The sequence below is a fragment of the Bradysia coprophila genome, unplaced genomic scaffold (genome assembly GCF_014529535.1).
Source record: "Bradysia coprophila strain Holo2 unplaced genomic scaffold, BU_Bcop_v1 contig_350, whole genome shotgun sequence".
Lineage (NCBI taxonomy): Eukaryota > Metazoa > Arthropoda > Insecta > Diptera > Sciaridae > Bradysia > Bradysia coprophila.
Window position 1 is genome coordinate 1,766,650 of NW_023503608.1, and position 13,134 is coordinate 1,779,783.

The following is a 13,134-nucleotide window of genomic DNA, read 5'->3' on the forward strand; positions in this document are numbered from 1 at the left end:
TTTACCAACCAACATACCTCGTAAAGCATATAATCAAAACAATAATGGTATTGTCGTACAACGATAAAATCTGTTACTTTCTGTTAATTGCAGTAAAAGCGAAAAATTAGAGAACATTTTCTGGTCATGAAAAACTCCGACAACAATTAAAGTATTGGCTCGTGTTTGATGCAAAATCTTTTACTTCATTTGTTTAAACATTGATTTTGCTGTATTAGTATTTTATAAGACAATATGTGCTAAACACCATTTCTTATGTTTGTCGACGTCGACAACCGATGACTAGCCGTTTCGAAAAGGTTGACAAGTTCAATTATCTTTTATTGAAAATAGTAATTTCAAAATCCCTATTCGTGGTCCCCTGATTACACAATCTGCAACACCAGTAAATTTAAACGAATAAAACCATCGAAAGCACTAACAACAGCAGCAGTAACTTTAAAATTAAAATTCTAAACGAAATTTTCACGGCAAATTTATCCCCTTTATTGAATTATCACAGCCGAAAATCATTAATAATATCAACAACAGCAACGTTAAACAAAACCAATTTCATAAAATCTACAACTCAATTATGTGTGTACCGAAAAATTGTGATATTGTGTATCGTTGTCGTTAATTTAAATGGCATGCAAATTACCTAACACTTTTCAAAGTCACGTTTTGAATCAACAATTTTCTAATTAGCTAATTTATCTTGCCAATAGAAATTGTGTTGCGATGATATAAATAGCAAAATACTACCAAACATCCCTTCTGCTTCATACGATTAAAAAAAGAAAATTCGTCTTAGGCGGATGATGAAACTGAAAAGGTGGTAAGATTTGTTTGTATACGTAAAATGGTTATCTGCTAATTGGATTACAGGACAAACCCAACTTTGCATTACATTTGCGTTTATTAATATCTTCTCGTTCTGTTTGTGAACGATCTATTTAAGAATTTTATTGGACAGTGAAGGTAATTTAGAGTTGAAAAAATGTTGAAGAAATTAAGAGTCGGATACTAATGCAAGAAACCTACAACCGACGATTGAATACAAGTTTCTATAGCTGCACAGAAGCGATATTGCTGTTCTTGTCGGTAGGTCTCTCCATTGAATCACTCTATTCCTTTCCACCCCTGGACCAATAAAACGTTTTCTCTATCTGAGATAGAATCTTTAATGAATAATTAAATGCACGAAGGGAACATGTGGCAGTAGCGAATTATAAGAAAAATGAAAGTCGTGTTTTTCACCGATGCCAACATCACTTTTGCTTTTCAATCACTAATCACATGCATTTTACATTATGTAGCTTTAAGAATTTAATTTTTCTTATAATTCGCTAACGCGACTTGACCCCTTTCTACACTTTACTATTCATGTAGAGACTGTTCATACTTAGTATATTTTGAGAATTTTAGAAGTTAAAGATGAAAGGCGTAAACTAGGACTGAATTAACCACAAAACTAATTTGATTTAGTAGTTCCCATTCAAAGTCGTTAATTGTTATCAAAACAAAATGCACTGCATATACACATGATTATATACATTCCAAATTTTATAGTCTTGTTAACCTAGTGCAAAAATCAATATGTGCTTAACAGTGGTTGAACATGACAAATTCCGCATACACATAATCATGAATGTTCACTCATCGTCACTCATAAAAACATGCCCATGTTTTCCATTCCCATCAATACTATTTTGAATATTTAGTGGTGAAATTCATGGTATGCCCAAGGGTTAAATATTTGGGTAGAGTATAGGTATGGTAGGTATATATAGAAGAAGCGTATGCAATATTTGGTTACAGTTGCTCGTTGGGAACGGTATTATAGCAAACTATATATTTATTACGCTATGCGGATCAGAATATAGTCTGACTGTGATGTGATATATGTCATTCGGATAGACGTACTAATATACTAAGTATACTAACTAACCATCTGAAACATCAGGTTTCGATGTTATATTTAGAAAACGATTTTTTTTTCTCAGTGCACTTGCTTTCTTCAAGTCGTTCAACAGAAAGTGTATATTTTTTATAGAAAGAGACTGGGTTTTTGTTTACAAAGGAAGGAAGTTCGTCTTAACATACTGAAGTTCGTCCCAACATTGTCGTCGAATAAATGTTTCAAGTCGGTTCAGTTTAGGTATCGGAGTTAGAGAACTCATTACGAAACATTATTCATTCGTTCATTGAAACGAAGTTGATTCTGTAAATTAGGTTCATTTTAGTTTTGTGCGTTGATTTAGCGAGCTCTGAGCGGAATGTGGTAAATTCATCGACAGGAAAAACTAAGAAATTGAGCAAATTGATCCTAAATTTTCTGATTTTCAACTGAACCTACTCCTTTCTCTCATTTTTTTAAATTTAATTCCCGAGCTTTCGGCTATTAAGAGTTAATCTTCTTCAGGTAACTAATTGATAAATTTTGTTATTGAATGTACTTGTCTCTGTGTTAGTGTGTTGACTATGTTTACTTTAGAATTTGTGAGAAATGTCTGAGAGTTTGTTGTTATCTTTTCCCATTCATTCATTACTTGCGTAGTTGTATTTGTGAGTAGAGTGATGTAGCCGTATATAAATTGAGAGACTTGCTTGCATGCGATAGTGTTACACTTTTTATATGTATTTGTGTTTATGGTAGGTACGCTTCGGCTAGCAATGATCATTTTTTTGACAGTAGTGACGTGTCGATTTTTGCACTAATCTGAAGTAGTGATGTTTAGCCTGTTTAGCTCGTGAGGTGAGGAGTGATTTTAAAACTACAGTACGGTGTTTGTGAATAAGAATAATTTGTGTGTACAGTTTTGTGAATTTCGTAAAATTGTGTATAAATTTAGAATGTTAAATCGTAGACTTAGTTAATCCAGCCGAATATTTCGAATTTATTTTCGCCGAACTATTACAACTATAGTGATTATTGCAACTTTTACAGAAAGAGGATAGACAGGTATGGTATAATTTCTTATTGCTTTATCTACACTTATGACCAGTGCGTCCATTACTGACACTTATCAAGTGACTTTGTTTTCTTAAAAATGGCTAACAGACTCATTCATTCGTGCATGCATTTCATTTGTTGTTTACATTTTATGATGAAAGTGCACATTGATACAAGCTGAGACAATTTTTAGATAGAATTTAAAAAAAATTAACGATATTACTGTGAATGTTCAAAATGGATTTTCTTGAAACACCGTTCTCGATCTCCACTTAATTATAAAATGTTCTAAATGCCATTTAAAATATCGATTGATGTATACGAACTTCGAAACGACATATAATGATACAGAGTCATTTGTTTATTTGGGTTGTGGACTTAATAACAACATTGCAGACCATGTCATCATTTTAAGTAACTATGTCTGTATGTAAAACTGTCTTTTAACCAATGTACGAAAGGGTGTTTTCATTACTAAAAAAAAACATTCAATCGCATAGTATGGACGATAATAATCAATCGTCCATTGATGGTTTAAACAGCAAATACATGCTCATTAAATGCAATAAGTATGACGAGTTTTTGTTGCATGCATATGTGTTGAAAAATCATCTGGTAAATGAAGATAGAGTCACTATTGCATGTATGGATGTTAAAACTTCTGTATGGGTGTAACTTATCTACCGAGTACAGTCGAGAGAAATATTCTTATAATTTTCGTGTAATACTAAGATAATTTTTTCATTTTATTTGGTTGTTGTTGATGATTTTTTTTGTTGCTCGAAACAACACCATAAGTATTGTATATGTTATAATGTCATCATCAGTTCGGTCTTTACGTGTACAACATTAGTTTTAAAGTTGAACTTTGTGAATTCCCCAGCCAGTGAAAGTTTTATGGAAACGTATTAAATGGATTTAGTTGGTTAATGTGCTTAGTTGCATTCGGTGTTGAACGGTTACAGTGCTGTGTGTGTTTTCAAGTTTAAAGATTTTCGTGTAAGTGAGTAAATAAACTGTAATTTCATACGAATATTCATTACACTTGAGTTAAAAATGTAGTTTATAGGTGTTAAGAACGTTTGTCACATACGGTTTTGATGTACTCCCTTGATTTACATCTCCGGATTCTAGAACATTCTAAAAAATTCAAAATTATTCCCATCAAACCATCAAATTATTCTTATCATTGTGGGGATTTTGAACACAGAGTTCACAGTTTCATGTGTTTTGCGAAGCAAACAATAGGCAGAATGTGTGCTTGTGTAAGACTTTTTATTATTAATTCTGGAAATACGCAGAACTTGAATATTAGTCAGCTTTTACAAATATAAGCAATTAATTGCGTCCATAATATTCTTCGTCTACACCAAAATACGAGAAAAGAGAATCTGCGATAGATTGCAAATTTTATAAAAACCTGAAAACCTGTCAAGTTGACTAACAAAGAACAAGAAAACGGTTTTACCGGGTCAGTTACCGTTCAACTGTAAAATGATTTGAAACATATACGGCAATAGTCTATTTTTGATCATGCAAACTCTTCGTTTTAGGTCTATCAACAGTATCAAATAATCGTGTTCATGTTTGGAACTTGCTTGTATGGTAATGGGCGTCTTATGACGTTGTTTGTAAAAAACCATTTTTCATCTTTTTCTCAACACGTTTCGTTAGAGAATTTATTAACACCCAGCAGCGCCATAAATTGTATTTGAACAATTAAAATCTAGAAATTATTTTAATTGCATTCCAACTCTTAATCATTTTTTAATTTGCATTTTATCGTTTCATTAGGGAGAGATGACAAGATGACCCTTCCTTTTGTTTGTTTAATACCTGAATCGGTATTATGACCGTTGCTGTTTTACTATAAATATCATAAACTCGTGTACATGTTCTGCACTTCACCTTTTTCTTCAGTACGTGTTTCTCATTTGAATCTTGTTTTTACTGTAATTACCATTCTAAGAAAGCTGGATGCGCTTTTCGACTGCTTGCTTTTTGATTCGATCGATTTGATCGCATCTTTCGGCGTAATGAATTCCATTACGAACCGGAAACCACAAGTGCTGTATGGTTGTTTTACCAATGGAATAATTTTAATTTAAACCAAAATCTGTTGTGAGTCATTCCTTTGTTTGGTTGTAATGGTCTTCGGTAATTCACACAAGTAATGCGTGCCGGATAAAATTTTATCTGTACAAAGAGAGGACATTCATAAATGTTGCTCTAACCATTTTGGTTATTTAGGACCCCTCGTCGCCCCCATCCAAACGCTGTTAGATGTTAATTGTCCCCACCGAATATTACTTATGTTTTTTTACTTACGCTTATCCTAGAGAGTCGAAGATCAACACGTTATCAACGATTTAATCTTGGGAATTTTCGCATTCTACATTATTGTACATTCCAACATGGACTTCCGCGGTGCATCAGCAGTTTAGAAAGTTCATAATTCATCAGTCGTTTTCTTTGAATTAAAAAAAAAAGTTTTACACAAGCCCTGGACCTGCCTTCCTCATACGCTAAAACTTTTCAATTTAAACATTTTGTGTTCAAAACTCTCTTCAGAAAAACATTTTTCCTGAACTCAGTACCAACTGCAATCGTATTTTTCTATTAGATAAAAGACAAACAAGCACAATGACACCAACAAGATCTGACGGAATAACCGATATGTATCTGTACGATATTCCATTCATGGAGAGACACAATCTATGCCAAATTCTACTGAAACATAATGTATGGCAAGAATTGGCTACACAAATGGGATACAATAGATGTGAAATCGACGAAATAACCAAATGTTCATATGAAACGAATGATAGGGAAGCCGATGAATTACTGACACGTTGGGGTGAGCAAAATCACACAATCACAGAGCTGTTTGTGTTACTGGAGAGGTGAGCTTAGAAAAAAAAATCCGGGTGGAAAATGTCCTAAATTTTTCGACATATAATTTGTAGAATCCATCAGTACGGAGCCATGAATGCGATTAAAAATTTAGTGGATTCACGATACCATAAATTGATTGGAAAGAGTCAAATGTCAAATTCAAGTAAGATTTGATTTTGTTGTTCCATTCGAGACAAAAAAAATCTCATTGACCACTCTTCCACTAGCAAATCTAAACGACGAAGACAAAACGAAATCAACATCGAAACGCATCAGCAATGATTCCGAGAAAATCTTAAATGCACCAATGTTGAGTGACGACAATAACGTGAGCGAACGTCTGCGAAACGATAACAAGGTAACGGTCGAACATTTTTACATTTCCACACAAAAAGCTCAATCAAACAAAATGCAATAAAACAAACAACAAACCGAATAAAAATGCAACATTTTACGTTTGGTGTATATGATGTAGCAAAGCCATGGAGATAAATTCGATGTAAATGAATGTGAAGTAAAAATAACGAAAATAGATTATGAGGTATTACGTGATGCCACCAACAATTGGAGTGACAAAAATGTGTTGGGGAAAGGTGGTTTCGCTACGGTATTCAAGGGAACGTGGATTTCCACCATAGTGGCCATAAAGCGTATTGAAAATCGTGGTACGGCTTCAACTGAAATGAGTAAAATTCAAATTCAACAAAGTTTAAATGAACTGAGACATTTGAATTCTTGTCGTCACGATAATATTTTGCCATTGTATGGAATCAGCATAAATGGTTTGTTTTAATGGAAATCTCAAAGGGAATTTTGATTAAAGGTTTTGCATGTTGCTAACAGGAACAGACCCATGTTTGGTGTATCAACTGATGCAGGGCGGGTCATTAGAACAGAGACTTTTTACGAGACCGGCAAACGTTCCACCTCTGACTTGGCAACAACGAATTAACATTGCTGGTGGTACAGCTAGGTAATAGATAGGTTTCATACGGAGATAGTGGAGTGTGTATTGAGCGTAAATTTCGTTTCTACAACACAGGGGTCTCAAATTTCTTCACACATTCCAGGAGCGACCGTTAATTCATGGCGATATTAAACCGGCAAACATTCGTAAGAATTGAATCCTTTAAACCGCACCTCCATCCTAATTTATTCGTTTTTTTTATAAATCAAGTTCTTGACCCGTGTAATCAACCAAAAATAGGCGATTTTGGCTTGGTGAGAGAGGGTAACGATAACGAGACAATCGTAAGTCGAGCATATGGGACCAAAGCGTATCTACCGGCCGAATTTTTACAATACAGAAAACTGACAACGAAAGTCGATTCGTACAGTTTTGGAATCGTTCTCTTCGAACTGTCCACTGGCTTACGAGTGTATGATAGCCGAACAAAGTCTTATTTGATTAAATCAATTGAGTCGCATGACATGGAAGGTAGAGACGTGGAAATGAATTTCGATTTTGTTGGTTGTCTAACGTTTCTTCGTTTGTTCGAAATTAGGAAAGCTCTTGGAATTAATCGATAAAACAGCGGCGGACATTGACGATAAGGAAAAAATCTTTGGAGCAATTATCGATCTGGGCATGGAATGTACAAAGGACAAATATGAACAAAGGCCGGACATGTCGAAAGTGTTACATTATTTCGAAGACCATTTAAACTTTACGCCATTGTAGTTTTAGCAAAAATAATTTTGCGACAAATATTTTTTACAAACAAAAAATTGCTAATGAAAACTGACAATAAAGAAATGAACTGAAGCTTTTGACTTTTGTTTTTATTGAAACTGCAACAGTCGTTCAATCCTCCCATAAAGCCCAAAGGGCCCCTACAAAATCCTGATAAAGCTACTGACTAACAGACTATTGTAGAGGCTATAAGAAATATAAAATGACGACTTCAAAACCCAATTGTTTTTCCAACCATCTAATGCATCTGAAAAATTTGCGAATAGCTTTGTTGTCGGCAGTAATGATATTTTAAGGTGTTGAAATCATCGACGAGTTACTACTTTTGAGTCATCTACAAGCTAGGGACCGTTCACAAATGACGTCAAATATTCGAAACTGACGAAGGTCCATCGTATCCAAGTAGTGCAGATGAAATTGATTGTCAAAGTAGATTGTTACGCTCACATTATTCTTGTTTCGCTCCATACGATCGTTGACTCAGACTTCACATATAGAACTGGTACACTCAAGTATTCTTTTAAGCACCCCATCTGAAGTCTGCGTGAATGAAATTAACTCCTGGCTTCTATTGTTTTTCAGAGTTTTGAAAATGGTTGGATACATAGAAGACTTGGAGCTTATAAGTGTTGCTGACATTCTGAAAGATGTGTCGTTGAACAACAGTTCGATGGTGAGTTGTTAATGTATAATTTCAGGTTTACACAGAATAGGTACATAGTCAGGTGCCGATACCAACAGAGCTTTGAAATTGTTGAAGTAATAGATTTACTAAAATAACTGGTTTTATGACTTTTTTTGATTATTTTCCACTATTTCATTGTTGAATTTATTGTTCACAGTCCTCAACAACCAATCCATCAAATTTGTCACCGAGTGGAAGTAAGTATGAAGTTAGGGAACAGTTTCTCATACGACTTAAAAACTAACACAAAACTTGTCAGGTCAGCGGTTCAATCCGGATTTGCAGGACTACACAAATATGCCGGAATATGGAAACAATCAGAGATTGTAATACAACGAATTTTCGTATCGATTTCATTTCCATACTAATTACAATTCTTGTCAGTGATACTGCTGAAGGCAGCCAGGTGCTGAAAATCCCAAATCCAGTCGGCTATCTTCAAGAGCTATGCGCCAAAAAAGGTTTTACGCTCCCCGTATATGGCGTTCTAAAGCAAGATGGACCTGCTCATGAACCGACGTTTTCTACGTTTTGTCGCGTTCAAGACCATTATCGTGTCGTGTCATCAAAATCGAAGAAGAGGGGGAAGGAAATGGTAGCGAGAGAATTGATTATGTGTCTGAAAATGGGTAAGTTGTCCCAGAGTAAAGATTCATAGTGAATTATATGACCTGACCACTCGGGGTCACTGACTTCGAAATAATCCCAACTAATTCCATAATAATCCCTGGAAGTGGGTGACCCCTCGTATGACCATGATGATACGACAGATCAGATGTCTATGATGATCTAATAATTCATCGAAAATCAATATATTTTCAGCTATCGATGCACGACCAAAAACTGAAAACGCAACTGTCCCAAATTTTACGAGTGAAACAATATCCGAAGCGCCCAGGTAATTTGGACAATAAATTAGAAAATTTCTCGATCGCCACTACCATCTGTATTTACAGCCCTCCTAGAAGCACCAACTACGTTGGATTTCTACAAGAATATTGCGTCAGAAAGCAGCTTCCTCCGCCGTATTATGGTACAGAGAAAAGCACTGGAACCCCAAATAATCCGAGTTTCTACATATTTTGTGAAGTGGGATCGTACAGAGAAGTGGGAATTGCGAGCAATAAGAAAGCTGCAAAACAGATGGCAGCTGAAAAAATTCTGGATCTCTTAGACATGAGTTAGTTCATTGCTTTTTCTCTGAATTTACTAATGCAAGTGTTGATTGTTGACACACGTGTTTGATATTATTTCGCTATTTAATAGCTGTACTGTCGATGCTTTTGTATTTTGGTGAAGGTATGCGACAATTTCTTGATCTGACGATATTTTCTAATTATTTACTTCTCTGTTGACATTATTGTATCTCATAAAATTATTTTTTTTACCGTTATTCTGCAATAAAACAACGCATACGATGCACTAGACTATTCTAACAATCCATCTATACGACTAATCTTTGATTGAGATTGAAATGATTTGCCCGATGTGAGAGTGGTGGACACAGCATGTTACACCTTTTGCACAGCATTTGCGTTTGAATAAAGTGAAGTAAAACTTAGAAATTACACTGAAAGCGACAGTAACTTTGCAGAGTCAATTTTTTCATTTTCTTAAAATTCTATCGAAATTTTCAAGCGAATTCGAGAAAATGAAAAAAGTTCGTGAAAACACAGAAAACTTTTTCTGAAAAAACGCTCTGATTTCTTCTACCGTACAACGAAGAAAAACCTTATTGGGGAGAATTTGTGAGAGAATTTCATATATTTTCTCTCACAAATTCGCCTCCTTTAGGTTTTTATGCATTGTACGGTAGGCTTGTGAATATACTCTTCCTTCATTCTGACCACTGAGATCATTCATCGCTATGTTATGCAACGCTGACCCAAATGAAACCGACGATTGGTTGAAAAACTAAGATTGTTCGATTGAGCTTTTACAAATGTGAAGTGGATTAGTAAACGTGAATTAGTGAATGAGAACAGCATAAAACTATTTTCTGCATCTACTGTAGTGTTTGAAATAGTTATTTTCCTAACACATGCTAAAATGCTTTTTTAACGAATGAGAGGTTTTCAGCTCGAGCCTGAGGCGAGTCCTGGAATCGAATTCGCTAAAACGCCTTTTAGCATAAGTTAGACGCAACGTTTTTCCAAAAAAAAAAACGTTGGAAATAAGTGACGAAGTCGCGATATTTTAACACTAGTTATGAACAACGCTTGAATACATTGCTGCACATATCGACAATATTACTCAACATCATTTGAAATGAAAAGTGTTCATGGTAGCTCAAAACTTTATAGAAACGGCTGTTGGAATGTGCTATCGAAATGTGTGTTAAAATTATTGAAGTGATAGATTGTGCATGAAACACTTGGAGATACTTTGCACAAATAAATTAATCAATTTAACGATGTTGCCATTTGAAGCATGACGTTCGCCGTTTCTAAAAGGTTAATTTATGTACATTTGCAGTTAGATCGATTAGATTTTAGATTAGTCCATGCTTGTTGCATAATAGAAGAGATGTCGTAGCTGAGTTGAGTGTTTTGTAGATTTTTTCAAATCATTTTTTAACTCATAAAACATCGTTCAATTTTAAAACATTTTTCAGGTGAATTATGTAAAAACTTTTAATTCTGTGTTTGTTGGGTTGCTTATTTTTTTGTTGTTTTGAATTTATAATGAAGACTATCACAAATCTCCTTACAATCTTAACCAATTTTGAATTAACAAAATCCAATTTTTGATTGAAATTTAAACACCACAATGAAATGACTCCATATCGACATGAGAAACTATTTGCAAAAAAAAATATTTTGTATTTTCGATTACAGCCGACTTTAAAATAAGTGACACATTTTGCTTCAGCTGTTTATTCGGGTGGTAGTGTTAAAACGGCTTAAAAGGGTAAAAGAGCTCTTGTTTGTATGAGCGGATCAGCTGATAAACAGCTGAAATGAAATGCGGCACTTATTTCAAGGTGGCCGACTGTATTCAAGAGAAAAGCAAAATTAGCCTACGACGCAACGTCAAAATTATGAATAATGATACTCAGTTTGCGAAATAACCCGAACATTGCAAGCGAACGAGGAACGAGGCAGAGTAGAAATACCTATTTCATTCCTTTGAAAATACACTAAAATCCACCGAAATTCTTCAAAGAAAAATCCTGAAACGTACAAGAAAACTTTAAAAAGGCAAAGAAAATCTTTGAAATTCGACAAATAAAATCCTCTTACTTTCCGATAAAATATGTTCCACTCAAGTTTAAACCGTTAAAGATGTTTTTGGCGTTAAATCTTATTCGAAAAACATGTCTGAGTTGTCAGTTGCTGGTGCCACTTCATTTCATATGGTTTCACATAGTTTAGTTTTGTAGGAGTAGAAATCCCTGCATTTTCAATTTGCTATGTGCCTGCAATAGACGAAAATGTCTGACTATTTTACTTCCAAACAGAAGCGGAAGCTGATCCTTCTTTGAAAGAAAGTCCGAATGCCGAAAATAACGAAACTCTTCAGTCTACGACGAACTTGAACATAAATGACATTCAGGTGCTAAGGTACACATTACATTTGAGCACCCCCACCCAATATATATTTCACAATCGCATGCTGAATTCTAATTCCAGTGAATCTGCACTAAAAACTGTTGCCACCATTCCGAACCCAGTTGGTCACTTGCAGGAACTGTGCGTTAAATATCGATTGAGACCTCCTGCCTATGAAATTGTCAAAGTGGACGGACCGCCACATTTGCCCACATTTACAACGACGTGTAAAGTTGAGAATTTATGTCAGGAAGCTGTATCGAATAATAAAAAGAAGGGCAAAGAGATTGCCGCATCGAAAATTCTTAATTTGTTGATAGATCATCATAAGTCGAAGGCACAGTAGAAAGAGAAAGCGAAGAAGAGACAGATTCATGATCCGTTACATCAAGTGTTTTTATTCTAGCTCTTCGATTTGAATTAAATTTAATTTTTTAGCCGAATATTTTTTGGAATTCTTTTTCAAATTATTCGAACTTGTGTATGCTCTGCTTAGGTTAATAGCAAAACTAATTTTTAAGACAAAATTTTACGGAAAGATAGTCAAAAGCTCTCCGAATTTAATTGATTTTTCTATATTTCAAATGGTACGTGTAAAAATTGTGTCACATTTTAGCTGACGATATTTAAAAAAAAACTTTTTTATTGATAACACTAACACATCCGTTTATTGTGTCGATTTATTCAATGCCGACAAAAACAGGCTATTCATTCAAATATTTACAAAGGCATATCTGAGTGTATCAAGGCTCAACAGTTCCAACTTGCGTATAATTCAACTATTGTGTTACATCTAAAACACTGGAAAGTTGATCTTTTAGCGATTACGACAAAACTTTTCTTATTAAACATTTTTTCCCCATTTTCACTGTGCTATGATTACAAAAAAAAATTAAGGAAAAGAAAATTGCCGCATGTTATTTGTGTAAAATATAAATTCAAAGTATGGATATGATATATGATGATATCTAAGAGATTGTAATGTGTAAAAGCAAAAACTTTGTTCATTATAAAACTATGCGCCAACACTAATGAAAATTAAAAGGATTTCGCCTTTTATTAAAATGGTTTTACTATTGAACGAATGAATTTTAATTTATTGTTTTATTAATATAAATTGGGGTTGCTGAAGTTCTACTCTGTATATATATACCGAACTCCGAAACGATTCGCAATAATGACTTGGAGAGCAATTTGTTGGATAACATGTGAAAAGATGCTGAAAGTAAAGTGAAACAAATTCGTAATGATTCGAAGTTGGAACATCTTAAGTGTAGCAGAAACTATCTCCATCTAATCTAAGTTGAATTTTACTTATCTGGATCATTTATTTAGAGCAACTGGAATTAACGGAATTTCTTTAAGTTTGTATCAA

At 34.3% G+C, this 13,134-nt stretch overlaps 1 protein-coding gene across 11 annotated transcripts; it reads left to right on the plus strand.

Moving 5' to 3' along the window:
* The first annotated feature begins 2,665 nt into the window (after window positions 1–2,665).
* On the plus strand, window positions 2,666–12,818 carry LOC119080038 (serine/threonine-protein kinase pelle). 11 transcript variants are annotated; one of them, XM_037188232.1, is made up of 9 exons: window positions 2,666–2,944; window positions 5,559–5,838; window positions 5,902–5,993; window positions 6,058–6,188; window positions 6,306–6,612; window positions 6,674–6,803; window positions 6,873–6,943; window positions 7,008–7,268; window positions 7,336–7,601. In XM_037188232.1, the coding sequence occupies exons 2-9, from the start codon at window positions 5,579–5,581 to the stop codon at window positions 7,509–7,511; spliced, it is 1,428 nt and encodes a 475-aa protein (XP_037044127.1). In that variant the 5' UTR covers window positions 2,666–2,944; window positions 5,559–5,578; the 3' UTR covers window positions 7,512–7,601. The 11 variants fall into 11 exon arrangements, with proteins under 11 accessions (XP_037044127.1, XP_037044132.1, XP_037044128.1 ...); XM_037188237.1 differs by lacking the exons at window positions 5,559–5,838; window positions 5,902–5,993; window positions 6,058–6,188; ... (3 more) ...; window positions 7,008–7,268; window positions 7,336–7,601 and adding exons at window positions 8,106–8,196; window positions 8,366–8,405; window positions 8,468–8,534; ... (3 more) ...; window positions 11,669–11,771; window positions 11,841–12,818 and having other exon boundaries at window positions 2,673–2,944; XM_037188233.1 differs by lacking the exons at window positions 5,559–5,838; window positions 5,902–5,993; window positions 6,058–6,188; ... (3 more) ...; window positions 7,008–7,268; window positions 7,336–7,601 and adding exons at window positions 8,106–8,196; window positions 8,357–8,405; window positions 8,468–8,534; ... (3 more) ...; window positions 11,669–11,771; window positions 11,841–12,651 and having other exon boundaries at window positions 2,705–2,944.
* The last annotated feature ends 316 nt before the right edge of the window (window positions 12,819–13,134 follow it).